Below are 25,884 nucleotides of genomic sequence, written 5' to 3'. Positions count from 1 at the left end.
TCCATCTGGGGCGGGGCAGTGCAGCCCGCAAGGGGAGCCGTCACACTCCCCGAGTCCTCAGCGGGCAGCCGGCATCTGGCCACGCCTGGGAGAAGAGGCACGTCCTCACACAGACCTATGTTTGCCTTCCAGACCGCTGATGCCTCTCGCACAACGTGCCTCGGACGCAGGAAGGGGAAGGGGACTCGTGTTCACCCAGTGCCCTGGGCTGACGACGCTTCACACACCCGCTCCCAAGACCACCTTCTCCCCGGCTTCAAATCTGTGAGGAGCTCGCGCCAAGCATGTCTCTGAAAGGCACAGGGAGGTGAACCCTGAGTGAGCTCCTCCGACTCCCTCCGTTCATCCAACGGATGGCCAAATGCGGAGCTGATGGCCGGCCTGTCCATAAAATCATGCATGCTTTAAAAAAAATTCCTATGCTTTTATTGATTTTGAGGGCATGAGGAAGGGAGAGAGAGAGGAACATTGATGTGAGAGTATAACATTGATCAGCTGTCTCCTGCACCCCCCCCCTAGCCGCCCAGGGCATGGAGCCTGCAAACCAGGATGTGCCCTGACTGGGATTCAAACCGGCAACCTTCCGGGGCACAGGACAATGCCCAACCAGCTGAGCCACACTGGCTAGGGCTGGGAGAGGCTTTCTCTTCAGAGAAAACTTGGTGCGCATGGTGGAGTGCCCGGTTCTTAGGATTTCACGTTGGGAGAGAAAGCACATGGTGGCCACAGGTGTTCTTGAAAAACAAGAACAAAAAAGAGGATGGTAGGAAAATCTCAGGGCCCGGACCACCATGCAGGACAGCCTTGCTACCGGTGCCCCCGTCAGCTGCGGCCCTCGGGGCAGCCGGTGTCCCAGCACACGGCTGAGGCCTTCGGGCGCTCCAGGCCCTTCCTTTGAGGTCGGCTTTGTGCCTCTGTGTGTTTCTTTGGCCCCGAGGAAAGGTCACTCTGGTGCGGATTCTCCCAGGGCTAAGGAATACTCCTCCCACATTCCACGGGAAACACCCCCGAACCTGTGCAAAGAGCTGCCTGCCCGCCCCCGACGAAGTGCAACCACAGGGGACGCAGCATTCTACTGAGGGAGGCGGCCTTGCCTTCTAACTACATGCACAACAGGCGCGTTGATTCCTACAGGGAGCGATGAAGACCTCGGAAAACAGACTTGGAATATCACCGTTCAGCCTTATGAGTTAGTGAATACATTTCTCTTTTATTTTATTTATTTCTAAAATATATGTTTTTATTGATTTCAGAGAGGAAGGGAGAGGGAGAGAGAGAGAAACACCAACGATGAGAGAGAACCACTGATCGGCTGCCTCCTGCATGCCCCCTGTTGGGAATCAAGCCCGCAACCTGGGCATGTGCCATGACTGGGAATCCAACCATGACCTCCTGGTTCATACATAGGTTGACGCTCGACCACGGGGCCACACTGGCCGGGCCATTTCTCTATTTTAAAAGTTGCTCAGGACCTTAATTGGCCTATAATGTTTAAATTCATAAATAAATAAATGTATATATGGATATATATGGATATATATGGTGAATATGCCAAATTGCTAACCTGGGTGGTAGGAAGAAGGGCACGTGCTATGTATTTTTATTTTTTATATTTTAAATCTTTCTCAATATGATTTTCGAACGCCTCAGTGGTCTGAATAATTTTCTGCCCGCTTCTGTCTGAGGCCTCGGTGTCTGGCTGGCAGGAGGGATGGGTCCCCCTATAGATGGCTACACTGAGACGCAGGAAATGAAGAGCAGCAGCGCGTGGGAAGGGCCAGACCCTCCGGGTGCCGCCAGGAGGTCCGCAGGGTTTCCCCAGGTGTGGGCACACAGCGCGGAGGGGCTTAGGGTGAGCTCTGCCCGGGGACTGAGGACACAAATCCCCGGATCAGCCCGTCCCAGCGCCTGGCCTGCTGCTACCCGCGCAGCAAGCCCGAGGGCAGGCCCACCAGCAGCATAGCCTCGGCGGGGGTTATGCGCAGGGTGTGGGCCTTGGGAGCCCTGCCCTCCTCCCAGGGTAGGGCCGTGCCCGTTTCAGTAGCCCCACCTCTGGCTGGCACGGGCAGGAGTGCCATTGCATAAGCCTGCACTCCAAAAAGCCACATGGAGACGCAACTCCCGCCTCTGCCAGCCAAACCAAAGGAACCCGGCGTTTCTTATGGGCATCCCCCCCGCTCCCCCACCCCCGCCCACCACGCACACACACACCTAGGACGTTCTCTACGCACTCAGTGAAAGTCCCACTTAAGGTGTGAGATGAGTTTTAAGAACTTTTACAGGTGATCCTAGAACATGGTACCAATTTCCAGTTCCATCCCTGTCACCAAGGCTGGAAAAAAGGGTGGGGGGAGTTGTGTCAAGATCCATCTGTATTTCTTTGTATTTCTTTGTGTGTGTGTGTGTGTGTGTTTAAAATATTTTCATTGATTTCAGGGAGAGGGAGAGAAACATCAATGAGAGAGAATCGGTTAACAGCTGCCTCCTGCACGCCCCCTATTGGGGATCGAGCCCGAAACACCGGCTGGGCTAGATGCACCTGTGTTTGTACGCACCTAATCCTTTTGTCTGAAAACACCCTTCCTCCTTGACTATTAACAACCGATCAGAAAACAGGGAAATGTTCATGTGGGAGAGCAGCTCACTGAAGCCTCAGGAGCCCTGACCCGTCCCACTTCAGCAGGGGCCTGTCTGCACTTCGCCTCCTGAGACCACCCAGCCCCAAAGCTCGTCCCGCCATCACGACCCTTGGCAAAGATGCACCGCGTTGAAGACATCAGGTGGCACAGGAAGTCTTTCAAAATCAATACTGCCCGGCTGCCGGCGTGTTTGAGCATCGGCCTGTGAACAAGGGGATCACAGGTCCGTTCCTGGTCAGAGCACATGCTCAGGTGGCGTGCGGGCTCGATCCCCAGTGTGGGGCGTGTAGGAGGCAGCTGATCAATGATTCTCTCTCATCATGGATGTTTCTATCTCTCTCTCTTTCCCTCTCCTTTCCTCTCTCTGAAATCAATGAAAATATATTTTTAAAAATCAATACTAATGAAAGTAAGGTCCTTGTCATTTCACTCACCCGATACGCCCTTTGCGACAGCATGGATGGAGCTATGGAGTGTTATGCTCAGTGACGTAAGCCAGTGAGAGAAAGACAAGAACCATACGATTTCACTCACAGGTGGGATCTAATGAACAGAATCAACCAACTAACAAAATAGAAACAGACTCATAGGTACAGAGAACAGACTGACCGCTGTCAGAGGGAAGGGGGCTACTCACAGACTCAGACAACAGCATGCTGATTACCAGAGGGAAGAGGGGGAGGGGGAGGTGGGAGAGGGTAAAGGGGGCAAATGGTGATGGAAGGAGACATGCCTAGGGGTGGAAAACACACAATAAATATACAGACGTGGTACTATAGAATTGCACACCTGAAATCTATGTAATTTTTAAAAAATATATCTTTATTGATTTCAGAGAGGAAGGGAGAAGGGAGAGAGAGATGGAAACATCAAGGATGAGAGAGAATCATTGATTGGCTGCCCCCTACTAGGGATTGAGCCCCCAACCTGGGCATGTGCCCTTAATTGGAAGCGAACCTGAGACCCTTCGGTCCGCAGGCCGACGCTCTACTTACTGAGCCAAACCAGCTAGGGCTTATATAATTTTACTAACCAATGTCACCCAAATAAATGCAATAACAAATGCTAAGTAAGTACCCACCGTAGCATAGCGCATGTGCGTAGTGCTGGATAGAAGCCTCCTCAGTCCCTGCCTCTGAGAAACCTCCCAGTGAGGTGCGGAGAGCCAGCGGGCAGCTACCGAGACGGGAGCACCCAGAGGGGCAGTTCCCCGCCTTCACCGGTTTTATGCAAAATGACAAGATCCTGCTGCGTGAAAGTACTCACACTGGCAGGAGGACTGGCCCAACTCAGGCCCAACCACGGAACATACTGATTTTCCAAGTAGGCCAGACACAGTGAATGCTGCACGCTAACGGTCTGCACGCTAACTGACGCTGTACAAAGACATCAGTTAGTTATAAAATGAAATTGCACCCCCTGGACTCTTCCCCAACGGAGGGCAGGGGCACAGGCCTCGAGGTGTTGTCTCGCCAGGCGGCAAATGGCCACCAGCCAGGGCTGACCTATTAACCGTGGCTCAGACACGACGAGGATAATGCACCATGGAGACCGGATGCCCGAGGCTGACAACAGACCATCTCAATCATCCGCCAGAGCTCCTGTCCCTCAAGAAAGAAAACCTGCCCAGCCGGCGTGGCTCAGTGGTAGAGCATCGACCTAGGAACCAGGAGGTCACGATTTGATTGCTGGTCAGGCCACATGCCCAGGTTGAGGGCTGGACCACTGGGGGTCATGCAGGAGGCAGCAGATCAATGATTCTCTCATCACTGATGTTTCTATCTCTCTCTCCCTCTCCCTTCCTCTCTGAAATCAATGAAAATATATTTTTAAAAAGAAAAGAAAATGTGCCCCCCCCCCAAAAGTACCAATCTGGCGGATAAGGGTAAGGGGAACAGAGTTTCAAACAAAGTTCTGAACTTCAACCCTGTCTCTGTCCTTTCTGGAGACCGCTCTGACCCAGCAGGACGACTTTCACCCCTCCATAACTTTAGCTAACCTCCCCAGGGATGACTAATGAGATTGCAACAGCGTTAGGCTGGGAAGTAGCACTTTTCCCCCCTCCTCCTGCCCGCCCCCCCCCCCCCCCCCCCCCGCCACACACACGGAGCCTGTGTATCTCCCGGCCATGTGACAACTTGGCATTATTTTTTTAAAGCTAATTACCAGCAGGCTTTTGAGGCAGGTGGGATGGGTTTCTGTCACCTCCCTAAGCAGAGCAGGCAACAGCATACCAGGTGACAGACAGGAATCTGCATCCCAGCCCCTGAGGGACTGGGCAGCCTGGCCACGGTGGGGGCCTCCGGGGGCGGCCTGTCCCGAGAAGCCGCAGCCTGGCATATGCACTTTGCTGGAAAAACTCCTCTAAATCCTGACTCGTCGCTGCTTGGCTGGGGGGTACTGACAGCAAATGCAACAATCCAAGGCAGTAAACACTAGAATCAGAGTTAGGCTTGGCACTCCGGCGGCCCTGTGGAATCTGTGGGCTGGTGTGATGGGGGAGGAAGCGTTTGTCAATGGTTCTTACAAGAGGGGTCTATTTCGTTGAGAAAAGACAAGTCAGTATTGTTCCCATCAATCTTTGTTTTCTAACCATCCTGACCTTTCCTAAGCAGGGTTTAAAATGCTAAAATCAACTTTATTTCCAACCCCGAGCCCAGCTTCAGGCAGCCACCTGCAAAGGGCTGAGTATGAGGAAAACCGGAGGAAGTAAACCAGGCCACCTCCTCCTTCCGAAACGAGATTCTTGTTTTCCTGAAGGCGAACCGATCAGCTGGGTCCCTGAGAAAAGGGAGATGGAGAAGGGAGCAGGGCTGGAGAGGCCACTACCAAATGGCCAGAGAAATAAAAACAGGCCGGCAAGGGAAAGCTGAATGGGAGAGTCGCGTGTTTGTTTGCACAGTCTGCCATTGCAGGAGGCTCGCCGGAGTTCCTTCCTCCCAGGCCTGGCCTCGGACCAGCATCTGAAAAGTCTTAGATCTTTGGAAAGAGAGGTTTGGACCACAGCGTTGTTTTATCTGGGAGGGGAACTCGTTTACTCAAGAGCTCCAGGACTTTGGTTTTGATGTTATTACCTTGGCCGGAGTTTCTCTGTCCTGAGCGGGCGGTCCTGGGTGTGTTTACTCATTTCGCACGGGAAACGGGAGAGGCTGGAGGGAGGGAGGGAGGGAGGGAGGGAGGGAGGGAGGCGGGGGCTCTGCAGAGGAGGCTGCCACAGGAGCCGGAGCTGGATCACCTTCTGACTGGGCACCTTGCAGGCGACGATGGGAAAAGGTCGGGTGGCTTGCAGAGGTCCCATCTCTCGACACTCGGGAGAGGGAAACAACACTTCTCCGACTTACTCCCCAAATAGACGCCGCCGCGGATGTTCTGCCAGGAGCGATGCGAAAGCGTGTTCCAAAGTGAAATGTAAGCTTGGCCCGGTGCCCGGCGCGCGGCTGTGTTTTGCACAGAGAGCTGCAGGCTGGCGTAGCCGGGGAGCACATTGCTCGCCACGTGCCTGCGAGAGCCAGGCAGTCCAGGCAGATCCTCTGTGCTAATAGAATAGACTGTACGCACCGGCAGCCCTGGGAGAACGTGAGCCAGCGAGAAGGACCCGAGGGAACCCCTGGCCCTGGCCGGGAAGGGACCGCAGAGGCCTCACGCTCGGCTGTGTCGAGGCCAGGCGTTCCCGGCCCGCCAGATGCAAAGGCAGAACAGAGGGGGAGAGGAAAAGACATGTCCCTGGCTCGGGCGGACGCTGCTTCAGACATAAAAATAACCCGTGGAGCATGATCCCACGCGAGCGTGCGTTCCTTCTCGCAGCCCGTGGACCGAATCCTTCGTGCGCACTTTCTCGGGATTGGCAGCAAACCCGGGACCCAGGGAACCTTCCTCACAACCCTGAGATCACTCCCAGAGTGCAGCAGTCGGAGCGAGCCCTAGGTTCAACTGCGTGCATTCTGGTCTGGTGGGAGGTGTGGCAAATTCGCCTATTTCTACTCCCTCATCCCACGGGGGCCTGGCAGTCAACTTTCTGTGAACCCATGCAGCCACGGGGAGGGGCTCAGAGCAGTAATCACGTGGGGCGGCCTGGGCCGCCAGGAGCTTGCTTTGTAGGCAACGCCTGCCTCGTTGCCACGGGGCCGTGGCCTCCTCTGCCCTCAGGAGGGACCCGCTGCTCAGCGTCTCCAGCCTGTCAATCCGCACTTGGGGGTGTGGTGCGGGGGGTCCACGGGCTGGGGAGGAAAGGAGAGCTGCTGCCCTGCTCCTGGGGCTTCCTTCAACATATTAATCACTAACTCTCGCATTCCCTATGTCCTCCAGCCGACACCATCTTCCCAACTTGGGAAGTGTATTGGGCCCAAAAGGTGCCCGGGGCAGAGTACCAGGACCCGGTGGGGCTTCGGAACCTCTTAAGGACTATGCTGGGGATTGCAGGGCTTCATGGGCCAACGGGCTCCTCTGGTTGAAGGGAGTGGAAAGTTCTAGAAGACACTGCACCTCTGCTCCCTGACCAGGGGCAGGCAATCAGCCCAAACCAGCTAATTACGGAGCAGGGGCACCTCCCAGGCCCAGGCGAGCCCTCTCCAGGGTTAATCTGCAAACCGGTTAACCGGCCTTGGCATAATGGAAAGTTAATCCGATGCAGAGCTCAGGTGCAGCCAGGGGAAACGGGAGGAAACCGCAGAAGCAGCGGAAGTCAGGTCCACTCCCCGTGAGAGACTGTCCACAGACCCCGTGTAACCTCGAGCCCACTGCCCCGCTCTGCACCACGCCCACCCAGACCCACTCCTTGTCACGGCCACCTGGATGCCAGGGAGCACATAGTAAGTGCTCAGTAAAATGCCACTGTTATCTTCCCACTGGTGCAGTTCCTGGATTTAAGCCGCGGCGGCCTCCGGGGCATCTGGCTGGCTGTGGGCAGCGTGTTGGGGGAGCTGTGAGAAGCACCAGGCCCCCCCTCCTCAAGCGCTCTTGACAGGAAGGGGCATCTGAAGAGTACACACACCACCGGGAGAGCAGCTCCGCATGAGCACATTCCCAAGGTGAAGAGAAGCTGCCTTCAGAACATCGGGCCGTCAGCCTGGGTCCCTGAAGGCCATCTCCAGCCCTGAGCAGACTGGTACACCCCCCAGGGCCTCTCGAAGGAGGTGGTGACACTTCTGTCTTAAACAGCAAGGCTCACAGGGCACTGAGTGGGGGTGGGAGGGAGAAGGGGACAGCCACCTACTCCTTCCAAGGGCAGGGTTTCCAGGGAATCCGCAGCCGTGACCGCTGGCCACGGCCACCAGGCTCTGTGGTTTGTGGCTGGAGCAGCGAGCCCCCAGCCTGTGTGCTGCCGGCCCCACGGGGATGCGACGGGCACTGCTGGAATTACAGCCTCCGCCAACCTCGCACTTCCTGTCCTGTGACCAGGGAGCGGAATCAATAGACCGCCCTTCTTCCACTCTCTCTGTCAAGGTAACGAGGATAAGCCTCCCTCAGAGAGCAAAACAGCACGTGCCCGGGGCTGGAAAAACACGTCTCCAGGACACAGGAAGGAGCACTGGCCCGCGTCCCTGACCTTGTGCCCAGGGAAGGACAAGTCCTGGAGGATCCTCGCAGCCTGCTCTGTCAGGGCAGCCCGCACCCCGGCACGGAGGTGGTCCCTCTGTGCCCAGACCCAGCCTCCGTCGGACAAGATGACAATCTGAGCACCTAGAGTCCATCGACGAGCCGTGGGGGAGCGGGGCTGGTCCTACAGACCTGCCAGCAGCCACCCAGAGGCGCAGCCCAGGTGCACAGCTGGCCACGCCCTTCCAGAGAAGCTCTCATCAGAAGACTGAGCGGGGGGCCTTGGGGTCTTCCTTTTCTTGTTTAAAATTATTTTGTCTGGCTCACAAACCACTGCTACAGTATCCAAGCCTTGGGGCGATGATTCCCCCGGATAACTTGGTTTCAGGGCTCCCTGGAAGGCTGGACACCAGCCAGAAGCCAGTGGCTCCCATTCAGAACGAAGACCATTTTAAAAGAAATAACTACATTTAATGCTGTTGCATTTCTCCCCCAAAAGGTGTCAGATGTCTTTTGCTTTGCAGCTTAAGTTTTTTCAATACGTTCTTATTGATTTCAGAGAAAGGTCGGGAGAGAGAGAGAAAAACATCAATGATGAGAGAGAATCACTGATCGGATGCCTCCTGCACGCCCCCTACTGGGGATCGAGCCTGCAACCCGGGCATGTGCCCTGACAAGGAATGGAACTGTGATCTCTTGGCTCCTGGGTCAATGCTCAACCGCTGAGCCACACCAGCCGGGCCCCAGATTATACTTTGATTGGACTTTTATTTGGCCAATTTTTGAAGAGGCTATCTTATTTGACATTATGACACACTGGTAAGTGAGAAGGACACAGGCTGTTCCCACCTTACGGGTGAAGAAGTAAAACCTGGACAGGCGGATGACTTGCTTAGGGTTATGCTTCTAATGAGCAGCTTCGCTGGGACTGTAATGTCCCAGTGGATCCGGGGAGCACCATGGACCTCACGAGGACTCAGCCCAGCGACTCAGAAAGCTGGAAGTGCGACTCCAAAGACTGAACTACAGGTATATCTTAGAAAAGCGTCTTTAAACACCAGATTTCCACTCGGAATTAAAGCTGGCTGGGTGACAGCTCTGCCCAGGCCCAGACCCAGGTCGGCTCACTGGTTAGCCCACCCAATGTCATTTAACCCCCAGGACGTCCTGTGCAACAGGCTGCCGTGTTCCAGGGGAGAAAATGAGGGGTGCAGAGTGTACGTGACTTGTCCGGGTATCCTGGCTTCTCAGGAGACCTCCGACTCCAAACCCAACCTAGTTGAGTGCCTGAGGGCCTGACAGTGACGTGCTGGTGCTATTAGGACTGCGTTTCTCTGAATATCCTCGTGAAAGCTTGCTATTTCTGCCTTGAGAATGATTTCATCCTGATCTCCATGGTTTTTGGCCACTGAGATATGCCCACATGTATTTTAAGCTGCCTGTAATCAGAAGGGAGAGCTGGGGAAGGAAAGAGAACACACACTTTGGCAATGCAGCCACCACTCAGTCTCCTGGGAGCAGACTCAATTCCCAAACCAGCATCGTTTCTAATGTGAGTTGATGTCCTGCAGCCTCTTACAGCCAATGCTTAGCACCATCCCCGCTTTCACACCCCATGGGTACCGCTATGATGTCATATGCATTTCGCTGATTTAAAGTTAGGAGCACGGTGTGTGTGCACTCTCTTATAAAACTCAGAGACATTTGATTGGATGTAAAAATACACTGAGGGAGCTTTAGCTAGGTTCGAACCTCCCTCTTGAGAGGAGAAAATTTTGCCTAGTTTGATGCTGTCCTTAACGCTGGGCTGGTGTACCTTCAAAAGCTCTAACCCACCTCACCCATATGGACATCACATAACAGACTGTATCAAGACCATTGCCAAGAACTCCTCATCTCTCATCTGGTTGGGAAACTGTCATGTCAGGTTCAAACCAATTCTTAACTAAACAACTTTCAGTTATCCCCTCTGTGTAAAAACTATCTTCACACTTGTCTTCCAGAGAGGAAGGGAGAGGGAGAGAGAGATAGAAACATCATTGATGAAAGAGAATCATGGATCAACTGCCTCCTGCATGCTCCATTGGGGATGGAGCCCACAACCCGGGCACGTGCCCTGACTGAGAATCCAACCATGTCCTCCTGGTTCACAGGTGCAACCACTGAGCCACACCAGCCTGGGCCAAATAATTTACTTTTGTTTCCTCAGTTTCCTCCTGGTTCCATTCCACTCTGACGGAAGGCTCCACTTTCCCACCTGGAGACCGCCCTGCCACGTTTCCTTCTTGCAGGGAGAGTCAAGAAGAAAGTGAGAGAATGACATGAGGGTATTGACCACCATCCTGTTGTGTGTTTTTTTTCTCTAGTAAAAGCCTCCTTCATCAATTCAAGGCCACGGCATAATGACTCCACTCTAAGGCGACTTAAGTCTCCTGTTCCAGGGCTCAGGGCAGGTGGAGTTTAGCTGTTGGCCACGCTCCTTAGCACTCTGCCCGTCTTGGGTACGGCGAGCTCCGCTCCGGGTAATCTGATTACTGCCCAGCCAGATGATCTTGTTCATCTGGTTTACAGCATGGGCTCCCATTGGTCAGGGCCTGGTGGCATCCTTCCCCAAGCAAGCTTTGGCTTTTCCCATTCGATCCAATTCAAGAGGCATTTATTGCGCATGAATGAACAGCCTTGCTTAACTCTTTCCATTCAGGGCAGCAGCACTTACAGAGCAGTGCAGAGATTTCCCTTGTCGGCCCCCCTGTCCACGCCTGGGTTTCTCAGCAAAGACATCCAGGCGAACTGCTACTCAGAGCTAATTAGGAAAGAAAGCGCTGCTCTTTCCCACTCAAGGAGGTTCTGCCAAAGCATTTATTTCTGCTGATCCATTTATGCAACCCCACTTCCTGAGAGAACACTTTGTCACAGATGATTTAGTGTGGAGGCTCCCTCGAGCATCTCTCTGTAGCATGCACTCATTGCTTTCAGGAATCTCGGGTCTCCCCGGCAAGATTGGAGAGGGAAGTGGGTTTAATTAGCCATGAGCCGTCTCTGATGATAAGGCCCCAGATTCCAAAGCATCTTCCAAAAATCATTCATGGAAAAAAACAAACAAAACAAACACACAAAACAAAACCCTAGATGAAACTTCCAAAAACAAAACTTCTGGGGAACCGTGGGCCTGCTCAGGACGGAACCCGAGAGCGGGTGCCCGGGATGAGTTGGATGGGGAGGGAGCGAGTTGAGACAATAACAGTATTTGGTAAAGTCAGAGAAGGAGGGAGACATTTCAGGAACCTTCCCATGAAGTCATGGAGTGTGTATCCACCAGAAGCCAACTGGACAGAAACAGGACTGTGTGGTTTTCCCCCAACAGACACTCGACTCTGCCAACACTCCTGTCACTGTCTGCTCTGCATAGCTGGAGGTGAGATTGCACATGTCCACTGTTACCTGTTCTTTGAGTGAACCGGTCTGGGTCATGACAACTCCCCCGGCGCTCTGTACGCCTGGCTGGCTGGCAGAGCCCACTTCAGAGGTACTTGAGCACGTCATGTCATGCCTGGGCCGCTCGGCAGCTCCCACCCTCCCCCAAGAACCTGTGTCCTCCCTCAACGCTCCTTTCCCCAACAGAGAACACTCACACCCCCAGAGCCACCGTATCTCCGAGCGACATACAATTAGTTCCCGTTCCAGGGAAGAAGGAAGCCACACATACAAGGTCGGGACTCAAGAATGCAAAACTGCAATAATGATTCCTTTGTCTCTCAGGAGTAAAATTAATGAGCTGGCCGGAAACGTAGCTAAGTATTTTTAGCTTGATATTCCTGCGGCAGGTTAGTCCTCATAACCAAGGACTATCTGTATCACTGAGGCAGTAACGCCTGCTTTCTCGCTCTCTTTCTCTCATATGGACACGTACACACATCAAAGACACACACACACTCACAGAAATCTGTTCCTTATACTTGTTTGCAAACTTCATGAGCTTTATAAAATAGAAGCATTTGAAAGTGATGAATGTGAATGGGTTGGGGTTTATGGAAATCTATTTCTCTACTCCTGTGAGACCAGGCCTGCTTTCAGGCTTTTAAATTCGGAACCATTCAAATCCCTCACATGGTTTTCTTGCCAAAGAGTGTTTCCCCCAATCACCCAAATTATGGGCTTTATAAGTGAAACCTAAACCCTGTGTTTTTGCATTACTTTGTCTAGATCATTAGAACACTGTGTTTTGGAAAGCTGTTTGATGTTCAGGGCAGAGTATTTATTTTCAAAACAATAATAATAAGGAAGTCCCGGTTTGCCAGAGGAAACTATTGTGAAGTGTCTAAAAATGTTTCCAATCCAACCTTGAACCCAAGGGGAAATGTCCACAGGCCACTTCCATACTCAAAACCCTTCCAGGGCTCCCTGTGGCCTGCTGGACCGGGCTCAGGCGCTGGAGTCTGGCGCTCCCAAAGCTGCCAGCCTGGCTGGCACCCACCTCTCCGGACTCATCTCCCTGCCTCCTCCAGATGAATTTTCTGCACCAGCCAAATTGGATCTACACCTTGTTCCCTAAACACCCTGTGGGCACTCCTGCTTCCACAACTCTGGGGCACCGTGGCCCACTCACCCTTTTGGCTCCTCCACCTCTCAGGCCAGGCCCAGCTGAAGGTCCATCCCTTCCAAGGAGCCTCGCCAGGGGCACTCTTGCCTTGGGCAGTGGCTGCTTCCTGTGAGGTCTGGCAGATCTCATTGTCTGCACGGCTCCCTTATTTATTGCGAAAGTTTTCGCTCACTTTCACTCTCCTCTTTTCAACAAATCCTGGAGGCCAACCTGTACTCACTGTATGGAACCGAGAACATGCTAGTTTGTCCTGTCATTCCTCCTTTTACCTAAACGTTCTATCTTCCCTACTCCATGGCCAACTCCTTGAGACCAGCAGCCAAATCGTGCCCTTGTCTGTTTTCCCCAGGGTGCAGCCCAAAGCCAACGCCACTTCTGGGGACTGTCCACGTGGCTCCTTGCTCCTACCACTTCCCCTGTAGCTTCCTAACCTTCGTGTCATTTACTAGAGAAAAGTTAAGGGAACTGACCTGTGGCAGAGGCTGGCCTCCTGTGTGCCAGCGCCACGCTGGACCCTTCATGCATGTCAGCTCGAGAAAGCTCACACAAACCCGACAAAGATGTTACTCTGCAGACAAGAAAGCGCAGGTTCCGAAAGAGCAAGGACTTGCCCGTTACAGGACCCTTGGGGCAGGAGCACTGTTATTCTGGATGCCTACGTCGTCGGGTCTTGCTGGCCAGCAGGAGGAGGAACTGCAGGAGACCTTTCTCCCTGCCTTCCCCTCCCAGCACCATTCCATGCCTTTCCAGTTATTTATCCCCAAGGCCATTCCACAGCCTTCAGGTACAATGACTGATGCCTATGATTAAAAATGCAACAGCAACGTTGATTGATTGACTGATTGGCAAATGTGCCATGGGGAAATCTAATCAAGAACTTACTTGAACTGCATTTTGTTTGTTTGATTTTTTAATCTCATGAGCGAGGAGGAATGAATGAAGATTCCAGTTAGCGACCCGAGGTGACCTAAACCTCAGAGGCTAAGAGGGGCAGACACGACGTAGGGAGAGAAGCCGAGAGGAGAAGCGTAAATGGCTTGAGCAAAGGCCTTAATCCAGTGGTTCTCAACCTTCTGTCCCTTTAAATACAGCTCCTCATGTTGTGACCCAACCATAAAATTATTTTCGTTGCTACTTCATGACTGTAATGTTGCTACTGTTATGAATCGTAATGTAAATATCTGATATGCAGGATGGTCTGAGGCGACCCCTGTGAAAGGGTCGTTCGACCCCCAAAGGGGTCGCAACCCACAGGTTGAGAACCGCTGCAATTGGCTAGGAAGGGAAAAGCAAGGAGACTCTTTGCTAGGGCCTCCCGTGAGAAATGGGATCAGGTGGTACGAGGATGCCTCCCGCGGCGGCTGTGACTGGCACTTCCTGTGTGTGTGTGCCCGGGCCACACCCAGTGCTCTACGCGCCTTGGCTCACGGGACCTTCCACACGCCCGCGAGGCAGGCCAATGATGGTTCCAAAGTTCCGGATGGGAAAGCAGAAGCTCCAAGTGCTTAAATGACCTGCCGCAGACCCAGGCACACACGGCGGCGTGGGGCGCACAGCCAGCCTGCTTCTTGCCGCATCCTATGCTCTAACAGGTCGCTATATTATTGCCCGGATGCGAACAGTGTCTCCAACGCAGGACATTCTGATGGACCTTGTGAAAGGTGAGCCAGCAGGCACCTCTGTCTTAAGGAACTTTGTTTATTCCAAAACAATGGCTTAGTGGTTTCAGGTCGACATTTGCTGGGACGATTCCAGATATTATGCCAGGTAGTAAATGAAAAATATTCTCACCCATTCCCATCACAGAATCAAATACAGACCCTGTCCCCCTGTCCCTCTCTCACATATTCTTTTCCAATGTTTTATTTGTTTAAAAAAATCTTATTACTTCCCCTACCACCTCCCCTCTTCCCTCTCTTCTCACTGCTGAGACATAAAAAATGACTCCTGGGTAAAAGTGATTAGTGCTGGCTGGCAGCGAGGTTTCGGGGAAAAAAACCTAATAAATCACCGCTGTCTTTTCCTCCTCTGCCTTCTACCTTAGGGTGGCATCAAGGCCTCTATTCTCCCCACCTCCTCAGCCCTTCCCTCTCCTCCACCTCGTTCTGTCTGCACGCTGCTGTTTTTCGAGTCTGGTAGGCACAGTGCTGAACGGGGAAGGCTCTGCCAAGACCCTTGGCAGGAGCCGGCCTACAGGAATCCTGCCCACCACAGTGGCGCGGCGAAGACAGGGCCTCCGGGCAGACGGGCAGGAGAGAGGGCCAAGTTTGGGGTCTGGCTAGGATGCTGGAGAGAGCAGGTTTCCCTGGCATCCGCACTGCCCTCCGGAGCTCAGCTTTCCCATGCCAGGGCCAGCGTTACAATTTCTGGCTGGCTTGCTGCGGTTCGCCTGGGGAGAGAAGCCAGCGTGGGGGAGGGGCGGGAGCCCAGCCAGCAGGCCACCCGGAGTTGGGCGAGCTCCACAGGGCATGGCCACGTGCCTGAAGCACACGGGCAGGCAGGCAGGCCGGCGGCCAGGGTTGCCAGGGCTCTCACGAGAGCTGGGGGCCGGGGAGGAGGGCGGCTGGGCACCGAGCGCGTGGCTGGTTCCACCCTGGCAGATCGGGAGGTGCTCACCCAGAAGTGAGGATGCTGGGTTAGCATCAGGGGAGGGACTTGTTCCAGCCCAGAATGAAGGAGAAAAGTCAAGCAGGCTGCACAGAATATTGGGCATGCTGGGGGAGAAAATGCATGTCCTATTTTTGCAGAGGGAAGGGGACTGGACTCAAATCCCAGATGAGGGGCAGGGGTTGGGAGCACAGTCATTCTCTTCCCTAGGCCATGCCCCTAGCATCACCAGGACAGCTCCCAGCGCGGAGTATCCGTGTGCCACACACCGTGCCATCGTCTGTGGTGTTACCTTACTGAGCCCTGCTGAACCCCAGGGGAGGGGCTAGGTACAGTCTTCATTCTATTGATGAGTCAACCGAGGCTTAAAGAGGTCGAGAAATCGACACAAACGTACAGACAAGGCCAGTGTGGGTCCAGGATGTGAGCCCAAGTCCCTGGGTCCAGAGCCTACGCTTTTTTTTTTCTTTTTAATATAATTTTACTGATTTCAGAGAGGAGGGGAGAGGGAGAGAAACATCCATGATGAGAGAGAATCATGGATCAGCTGCCTCCTGCATGCCCCCTACTGGGGATCGAGCCCACAACCCAGGCATGTGCCCTGACCAGGAATCAAACTGTGACCTCCTGGTTCATAGGTCGATGCTCAACCACTGAACCACCCCAGCCGGGCGCCTATGCTCTTAACAACCGAGTTAGTTGCCTTGCTGTCCATGCCCATCTGAAATACCTCTTGCCAGAGGCCGGGACCACTGTCCTAGGAGCCACAGCACGACAAAGCCAGGAGAACAGGGCAAGCCCATCCCCCACAGTGCTTGGTGGCGAAGACACACTCTTAGAGGAGACAGAGGGAAGTCTGCCTGCCTCCGGGACGAAGCTGACACCCTCCCCTGGGTGACATCCTGGGTCCTGAGGCTCTTCCCCGAGGCACAGCACACAGCCACCTTCCGGCTCCAGGCCACCTGCAGACACCACTATGCTGGTGGGAAAACTTATGAGCCGCTGCACATACGGGGAGGAGAAGCTTCATCTCCAGAGTTTGGGAAAAGCAAGAGAGCGCTGTGCCTGGGCAGGACCTCCCCTCATCCCAGAGCCACCAGCACACAACCTCCTGCCGTCATTACTCAGGCCCATGGCCAGCATTTTCCTTCCAGGCCAAGACCTTCTCGCAAGGCAAGGCCAGCAAAACCACGCCCATTCCGTCTCACATGGGCAACCTGGGTGCTCCCTGATGCTCCCCTCCCTCCATACCCCCCCCCCCACCACCACCACCACATGGAAGGGTTTTCTCATCACCCGTAGCCGGCCTTCATCCTGACCCGCTCTCTGTGCTCAGACCCAGAAAGGGAGGATCCTCAACCCTCAGCTGGGTATGGGTCTTCCCGGGCAGGACACCCCCAAGCTATTCAAAGAAAAACCACCAGAGGAAACGATTTCAACTCTGGCTTTACAGCATGCGATTTAAAAATAACTCAGCCTTTGTCTGCTGTGGACGACTTTCCCTAAAGGGACTGCTGTCCTTACAGCAGCCCGCTCCATCCTCCGGGCAAACAGATTCTTATTTTTCCAGGACCCGGCGCTTCCAAGTACCACCCCTGATGGCACCTGGAACACAATCACCCATGTGGTCAGGGTGACTCCTGACTCTGCTGCCTGGGACACCCAGGAGGCTGCACCCAGGTGACCGAGCAGCCCGAGCAGGTGCCAAAGCATCCAGCAACCACCGCTCCTCTTCTTTCATTAGGATGTCAGCCCAGGAAGCTATGAACCCAAGTTCACACAGCACCCCAGAGCCACAGGAGGGTGCAGGGTCCCTGGGTCATTTCTTCAAGGCAAAATGTATTTCTCCAGACACTTGATTCATTTCTTGATCAGAGAGCTAGACAGAGGAATAAGGACGGGTGTGCCAAATAGGAAAGGGGGTGGGGGCCAGTCACGGTCGATAGTATGAGAATTCACAGGAACGCTCACCTTGTCATTCCAAGACATGCTTTGGGCAGACCTAGAAATGCCCCATGTGCTACCGCCTGGCCTCGTTTCCTTTCTGCCACACAGAGAGCCCTAATGACACGTGCTCCCCAGCATAACGCGGAAGATGCAACAGCAGAAAACGAATGTTTAATAAAATGGCTCTGAAAATGTCTCCTGGTTCACCGATGCCATGCTTTTATAAACTAAAAGTGTACACCTGTGCTCTATTAACATTACATTTCTTCTTGAAACCTAATGTCTCCTGACATTCTCGAGAGTTTGGCCACAGAGCATTACAGGAGGTCAAAAGCATCCACGTGTGTGACAGGGCCCGAATTCAGGCCCCAGGTTGCTGTCCACATGGAAAGTCTACATCAGTTCTCAACAGGGGTGATTTTGCCTCCAGGGGACACCTGGCAGCGACTGGATTCATTTTCACTTGTCACAGCTAAAGTTTGTGTGTGTGTGTGTGTGTGTGTGTGTGTGTGTGTGTGTGTGACTAAGTGTGTGTGTGAGTGTGTGAGTATGTGTGAATAAGTGAGTGTGTGTGGAGAAGTATCTAAGTGTGTGTGTGTGAGAGTGTATGTGCGAGTGTGAGAGTATGTGTGAGAATAAGTGAGTGTGTATGGATGGATGAGTGTGTGTGGATAAGTGTATGAGTGTGTGTGTGAGTGTGTGTGAGTTTGTGAATGTGTGTGTATGTGTGTTTGTGAGTGTGAGAGGGTGTGAGTGTGTGTGTTTGTGAGTGTGAGTGTGTGAGAGTGTGTGAGTGTGTGTGTGAATGTGTGTGTGTGAGTGTGTGTGTGTGTGTGTGAGTGTGTGCATGTGTGAGTGTGTGTGTGCTGTTAAACTTCCTACAATGCACAGGACAGTTCCCCACAACGAAGACTTACCTACAACAGCAGCATGGCCAAGGTGGAGAAGTCCTGCTCTAGACTGAGATTACACAATTCCCAGAATGCTCCAGGCTACCTCTGTGCCCTTCCCTTCTGAGGATTTATTTTCCTCAAGATTCACCTGGCATTTCCATCCTGGTCACCACTGCGATGACACAGGACAATGGAGAACGCTCTCCTTTGTCCGTTTGCTCATGAGGAGCCCTGCATCAGGCCCGCCCCCTGAGAGCTCTAGTTTGTATCATGATCTTTGGAAGGATCAACAGCAGAGGGCATTTCATCTGCATTTGGTATCTGAAGGAGAGCTTTCATGTTTTCCCTTTTTTGTTAGGAATATCATTGTGTTTTCAATTCAAAGAAGGAGATTATTTTGAAGTGTGTTTCCATGATCAAAAAAAGACGTGTCAACGAAGAGTTTGTGTATAGACCTCAGGGTCCCCTTTGGTCCTAGTGCCTCTCCTCCCCCGACGACCTAACCAGTGACAGCGCTGAAACCAGGAGTCCTAGCTATGGGCTGCGAATCGGACTGGGGCACCTCGGCTTCCTGAGTCATTGATGAACACGGATCCTAATGAACCAAGGTGTGGGGCCCAATATTGCAGAACTCCTGGGAAAACATACAGTATTTCTAACATGGTATTTGGCAGAGGGTTGATTGTAAGTGGTAGGGTTCAAGCACCCCACTCCAATAATGATTGGTCCACACCTCCTGAGAGTTCTCCCCGGACGAAGTAGCTGCACACTGTACCTCATTACTCTAAGAAGACATTTCAGAAGACAGGGATCAAACTAAAGGATAAAAGCTGACACACATGACAACGGTCATCGCTGCTCTCGTGAGCAGAACATTTGCGCCAGTCGCTGCACCTTTTATGTACCTTACCTCCACTTTTCACAACAGCTCAATCAACTAGACCCGTGGTCAGCAAACTGCGCCTCGCGAGCCACATGCGGCTCTTTGGCCCCTTGAGTGTGGCTCTTCCTAAGCCTTAGGAGTACCCTAATTAAGCTAATAACAATGTACCTACCTATATAGTTTAAGTTGAAACAATTTGGCTCTCAAAAGAAATTTCAATCGTTGTACTGTTGATATTTGGCTCTGTTGACTAATGAGTTTGCCGACCACTGAGCTAGACGCTCTGTCATTCTACACGAAGGGAAACAGGCTCTGAGAGGCTGTCCCTGTGAATGGCCACAGGGCTACGTCCCACTCCCCGGAGCAGAAAGCCCGAGGCACAGCGGTGCCTTCCCGCTGGGGCTCTGCCCCTTCTCCCGGTTTTGTGCCACTTTGAACGGTGGTTTGTTTTGCTGCTTGTCTGTCCCCGGGAAGAAGCTGAAGACAGTGGCACTGTGCGCGCTTCGTACCAGGGGCTCGGGGTCACATAAAAGAGTGTTTTCCCGGAGCTTCCGCAGCCTCCTGGGTGGCCAGAGGTTAAGACTGAATTCCATGCCAGCCAGTAGCCACGGGTTATCATTCAAAGTAGGTTTGGGAGGAGGGGGCCTGCACAGAGAGCTCTGAATGGGAGAACTTTAACCCCAACACTAACATTTCAAGGCAGGGGGGCGCTCTTCCTCCTTTGCCGCCTGTCCTTCGTTTTAAACCTGCTCTGTGTGTCACAGAGATTCTCCCCGCGCCGCATGGAGGACGCGGGGTTCAGGAATGATCTCCAGCACAATCTCCCATTGTCCTGCGTTCTGTCCTCCCCTGCAGCGCAGGCCTCGGCTCCGCGGCCTTCCTGACAATGGATCTGGCTGAATCTTTGTTCCTGGTTACCTGTGCACAAAACACGGCCTTTCTTCCTGCTCATTTTTGAACTACAGGGAGCTACAGGCACGGAGCCACAGCTGCCTCTACCCGTGTGTGTAGCAGAGCGCTCAGCAGTGGGTTTTGAAGTCCTGGTCATTTCAGGGGATGGTTTTTGTAATATTTCAACACCATTTACAGCCGACCTTGCGGCCTTGCAGGCATTGATAAAAGTGGATTCAGTGTGATCAGACAGAGGAAAATGACAAAAGGAAATGTAAGGACAACGTGCTTTAGAGCAGTGGTTCTCAACCTGTGGGTCGCGACCCCTTTGAGGGTGGAACGACCCTTTCACAGGGGTCGCCTAAGACCATCGGAAAACACATATGTAATTACATATTGTTTTTGTGATTCATCACTATGCTTTAATTATGTTCAATTTCTGACAATGAAATTGGGGGTCACCACAACATGAGGAACTGTATTAAAGGGTCGTGGCATTAGGAAGGTTGAGAACCACGGCTCTAGAGGAACACTAAAGAGAGAGCGGTGGGGCCGGGTGCTGAAAAAGGCTAAGTCGTGCTCACTAGGAGAGGGGTCTGAGAGTCCATTTCTCAGTCGAGACAACGCGAGATGAAAAGATAAAAAGGCTCTCTGCCCCACACCCTTAACTCACATCATTTTTCCCTTTAGGCCAGACAAGGGTGGACATAAGTAAACCACTGCCTTATAGAGTCTCCACACATCACTGAGCAAGAGCCTCGTATCCGGGGAGTTGGGGGATGAGGACAAGGGGCAGGAGATGAGAGGGATCCTGAATTCTCCAAATCACCACCTGTCAGCTGGTGTTTCTTAAACTGCCATCCTTGGACCAACTGCATCCAATCCCCCAGGGAGCTGGTTAAAATGCATATTCCTGGGCCCTCACCCCGGGCCTGAAAACCCAGCATTTCTAGGGTTGCTCTGCATTCAGCCGACTCCCTGGTGATGCAGACACTCACTGGAGTGGGACCACGGCTGCTGGGGGTGGAACAGCATGGGGCAAAAGCAGGTGCACAGTGGTGAGCGCGCCAAATGGGGTTTACTCTTGTATGAGCATTTATTCATCCCTGTACCATTTTCCAGATGAACAACTGTACACCCACCTTTGCCCCACCCTGTATGAGGCTCCTCTTTCAGAGCGAGCTAAGTCCCCCAATGAAGAAGTTTACCCTCCCTCCCCACCTCTCCCTTAGCCCCCCTCCCCGCCTGGAGTCCGGAGGGAGAGCCTTCGGAGAGGTTACCTGGTCTGATGGGGCTCTGCATGCAGGTCGGGGACGGGATGCCAGGGTGGAGGGGTGCAGAGGCCCGGCTGCTGAGGTCCACCACGGAGGGGGCAGCGGAGGAGGCGGGCGGCAGCCCCGGGGGGTGCGGGCTTTGGTCGTGCTGAGGGCTGGGGGGGATGCCGTTTTCGGACAGAAACTCCTCCAGGTCCATGTACTCCAACTGGAAAGTGTCTCCGTCATAGGGAAGGGTTTTGTCCCATAAGGTGGGTCCCAGGAAGGCGGACTGGGGGATGGTCGGGCTGTGACTCTCATCGTCCAGCTTCTTGTCCTTGTCTTTGTCTTTATGAAACGCTGCGGGGAAAGGGGAGAGTCGGACTTTAACAAAGGAAACGTGCGGCTTTTTCACCACCTCTCCCGGCCTCTGCTACAAAGCTGCTGGTCACAAACACCAGGGTTGTCTGGCCGCCGGCTTTTGTGGATCTAGAGTTAAAAGTTCAGGCAGGACATGGATCTTGGCCTGTTTTTCAATACCCTCCTATTTACTTTGGAAAGAAAGCGCTGGTCCTTGGGTCAGGGAGACAGACTGCTCTGGGACGTAAACAAGAGGGCACAGTCTTTGGGGCATTATTTGAGGAGGCAAATCATTTAAATCCACAGTGGGGAAGTAACACCTGCAGTTATATAAAACTGCTGGGATTTTTAAGGAAAAGGGCAATAACCAGGTATGATTTAGCATCCAGGAAAGTCATTACCGTAACAACATGAAGTCGTTCGGACGTGGAAAGCCGGGGAGTTGGTGACTCTAATGTTGCTAAAGCAGGGACTCCCCACCCTTCTTTGAAACCGTGTATTGAGCACCTACTACATTCCTGGTTCTTTCCATATATTAACTCCCAAACTCTCAGAACCAACTTGCAAATCGTGATTACCCCCATTTATAATGAAGACACGGAGGCTCTAAGCCGGAAGGAACTTGACCAACGCCTCATATTGGCACAGAAGACAACTGAGAACACCGCCTAAGCTCAGGTTTTGCTTCTAAAGCCACTGGGCTACACTGGATTTTACAAAACGAGTTTTCTTTTCTCTCTCTTTTTTTTAAAATACAAAGTGTTTTCAGCCTCTTCCCCTAAACACATAAGTATGACCTGATTCACAAAAATTACACATGTACACAAGCTGTTAAAGCACAGCTAACGTAAAAGGTGGCCACTTGGCATCCCTATGATGGAGGTTTGCAGCTATTTTTACCTGGAAGCACTGCCTCCCCGCAGGAGGGCTGTAACCAGCGCTCAGAATTTTGCCAAGTCTAGTACTCAGGCGCCGGTGGAATCTGGGATTAAGGAATTTGGCTTCTGAGTTTCTTCCTCCGAGAAACACAGCCTCCACCGCCATCCATTCTAATCCTCTACAGTCTCATCTCCTGAGAATCTGACTTAAAACACCCACGGATGCAAAAAAGACTGCAGGCAGCACCTCCTTGCCAAGAGCTACTCCTTAAAGGCGAGTTCCGTGGAAAGCTGTGCTCTGCAGACCAAGAAGGAACCCCTCAACTTGTGCAATTGCAATGCAACAGGTTGGCCCCCGTCAGGAAAGAAGATGCAAGAAGATGCGAGCGCGCCCAAGCTCTTCGCGGCCAAAGGATCTGGACCTTACACTCCGAGCCACACAGGGTCTGCATTCGCTACTGGGATCAGCCCAAATGCAAATCCCCGGCGGCACCAGCTGGGTTCAGCGCCTCCTTGAGCGACCCCTGACCCCTCCGGCAGGTCCCGCTGCAGCCAAGGCCGCGGGGAAGGTTTGGGACTTACCGGGAAAGGGCTCGGGCCAGAGGAGGCTCCCTTGCGGCTACACGTGAGCCTGCTCCTCGCTCCCCTCCCACCGAGAAAGTGCAGCGGGCGAGTGTCGCGCTGGAGGCGTGCACGGCTTCCCGCTGAGAGACAGCACCCCTCACCCCATCCCCGCCCCCCCCCCCCGCCAGCTCCCCCCCCCCTCCCCCGCTTCTCAATTACTCTTCACTTGGAGAACTAGGGTCTCCGCGCACACCTCGTGAGCTCCAAATCCGAGCTAAGAACAGAAACAATTTTTGATCCCAATACTCGGCCTAGGCAGTGAGGCCCCCATTCGGGCCCCCACCCCTTCGGAAGCAAGCCCCCTGATTTCTCCTCCCCCAGCCTGAGCTCTGCCCTGGAGCGGGCGGTTTCTCCCTGCGGGCGCCTAAGCCTCAGACAGGGAAACACTGACCTGTCAAGTTACATCTCCCACCCGCGCAGCAGGAGCGGGACCCAGGGAGGCCGGGCCGGGTCCCCAGCACTATTTTAAACATTGCACAGTGAGGGGGGGGGTCCCCATTTTTCGAGGAGAGGTGGGGTGATGGGTGAGCTCCTCTATGTCATTAAAGCAGGGCCAGGGTCCCTGGGAACGGAGGGAGATGGATGCTCCAGCCAGCTAGCTGCGGGGAGGGGGTGCCCTGTGAAGGAGGGGGACCCCAGGAGCGTCGTTCCCTCCCAGAGCCGGGCAGCCAGGAGGGCAGCGCTCACCGTCTTCAGGATGAAGGGGGAGCTTCAGCGGGTTCTCCAGCAAGGACCTGAGCACGCCGTAGGGAGGCGGGATAAAGGTGGGGTTCAGGGGGAGCGGTCGGGACATTTTCTCCATTGCGATGCAAATATTTTTCTTAAAAAAAAAAATACAACCGCCCCCCAAAATGCTGCTGAGCTTTTTCCTCCGTCCTTTGCTAAAAGTACTCGCTTGGAGACAAGGGAAGAACAAAAATGTACTTATATCTTTATAAGTGCATCTGCATAAAAAAATAAAAGCCAAAAACTTTCAGGTTTCCAGTGCAGCCTGTCTCCGGAGAGCGCGCCAAGTGCCCCCCGGCTCCTGGGCGGCGACCTGCGGGATGCTCTCACCTGTCTTGAACCCAACGCCTTGCAAAATGTTTAAAATTGCAAAAAAAAAAAAAAAAAAAAAGACAAAATATGCAGAGGATCGCAGAAGGGCGGAAGACACCGCGCCAACGCGGCCCCGTCCCGCCAGCACCCGAGGCCGCGCGCGGTCCCACCCCACCCCCTCCCCGCGCGGGTGGCCGCTGCTCCCCTGCGCCCCGCGGCCCCGCAGCGCCGGGCTCAGCGCATCCGGCCACCCATGTGCCGCGGCCCTGACAAGAGTGACGTCAGGGCCCGCACCGCTCGCCGATAGGCGTACAGGAGGCGGGGCCCCGCGCGGCCACGCCCCCGCCCCGCCCGCCGCCGCGGCGTGTTTGGCGTGGTCGCGCGCGCGGATTTTTCGGGACCGTGCGGAGCTGGCAGGTTGCGAAGGGATAGTAGCCCGATCCCCAAGGCCAAGGCCGAGAATCTGATTGTGTCGGAGAGGGAAGAGGAGGGAGGAGTTTACTTCAGTGGTTTTCAGCCGGGGGAGCTTAAAAACCCAGATGCCCGGGCGGCATCCCAGAATCACGGAGTCAGACCTGCGCGCTGACATCCAGGCATCATTAGTCTTTAAAGCTCCCCCGTGGTTCCCAGGAGCAATCAAGTTGGCGAAGGACAAGCGTAGATCAATGGAAGGTAGATACTCCTCTGAATACTTCTCCTGGCCCCGGCGGGCTTGGCCCCTCCCTCTCCTGACCCGCTCCCCAAAATAGCTCCTTCCTGGAAGTTCTCATAAGACACAAAAAGTACCCTGGAGAGGGGAGCGGGGGGCGGGGGGAGCGCGGGAAGGAGCGCTGTCAACTGTTTCCCACGCTGCCTGCAGGGTCTGAGCAGGGATACACAGTTGCGCAATTGAATGGAGGCAGGAGAGACACACACTGAGTGGCATTTTAGGAGTGTCTGCTCCAGGAGAGTACAGATGGCCTCGAGGTAAGAGGTCGGCATGGTCATTAAAATGATTTTTTGTAAACGATCCCTAAAGGAGACCTCCGCGTTCATTGCCACAGCAGCAGCCTCTCCCGCTGTCCGTTTGACCCGCTGCAGGTCTGGGCACCCTTGTCCCCAGTGTGGGTGGAGCCCCCTCCCGGCCAGGGTGGGCCAGGCCATGGCATCCAGGCCTGCAGAGCGGCAGGCAGGCAGGGTCTTCCCCTCACTCCCCGCATCTCCCGCTGAGACTGTGGTGGCAGGATCTGGGGGTGGGGGAGGGAGGTCTGCAAGAAGGAATGGGTACAAATGAACGGAAATGTTCTGTCAGTGAGACGGAAAGCTCTTCTGCAATACACAGGCCCCTGTAAAGGCTGCATCCCGGGGTGGGGTCCAGCGGAGTCCTGGTGCATTCCACTTCCCTGGAGCCCCAGGAGGGAAGCCTCCCAGAGAGAAGGCACCTGGAAGCCAGGAGACCAGGAGGGCCACCTGGGGGCAGGGTGTCCCAGGCAGGGTGACTTCTAGCAGCTGCCTTTCTCTCTCTGAGCTGCAGTTTCCCCTTAAAGGGGCATATGATCAAGTGACCTCCACATTTTGCCCCCATTTGAAAAGTATGGCAAAACGGGAAGGTAACGTTCTAAGTGACGTGGGGTGGTGAGCACACAATACAGCGTCAGATGATGTGCTGTGGAACTGTGCCCCTGAAACCTGTAGAATTTTGTTAACCAGCCTCATCCCAATCAATTCAATAAAAAGAAAAAAATAATTAAAAGCCG

The 25,884-nt window shown here is 53.8% G+C and overlaps 1 protein-coding gene across 2 annotated transcripts in view; it reads right to left on the bottom strand.

Annotated features, from left to right (window-relative positions):
* HLF (HLF transcription factor, PAR bZIP family member) overlaps positions 1-24,399 on the bottom strand; it is a 49,133-nt gene extending 24,734 nt beyond the window's left edge. The window contains exons 1-2 of one of the 2 annotated variants that reach the window (XM_059669544.1): positions 23,798-24,399; positions 21,276-21,608 (exon numbers count right to left, since the gene is read on the bottom strand). In XM_059669544.1, the coding sequence (XP_059525527.1) occupies positions 21,276-21,608; positions 23,798-23,912 (448 nt within the window). In that variant the 5' untranslated portion in view covers positions 23,913-24,399. The remainder of the gene's footprint in view (positions 1-21,275; positions 21,609-23,797) is intronic. The other variant, XM_059669545.1, reaches the window with a different exon arrangement.
* Between the last annotated feature and the right edge of the window lie 1,485 nt (positions 24,400-25,884).

This window comes from Myotis daubentonii, chromosome 16 (genome assembly GCF_963259705.1).
Source record: "Myotis daubentonii chromosome 16, mMyoDau2.1, whole genome shotgun sequence".
Classification (NCBI taxonomy): Eukaryota; Metazoa; Chordata; class Mammalia; order Chiroptera; family Vespertilionidae; genus Myotis; species Myotis daubentonii.
The sequence above is the reverse complement of the archived record's forward strand: the minus strand, read 5'-3'. Positions and strand labels throughout refer to the sequence as shown.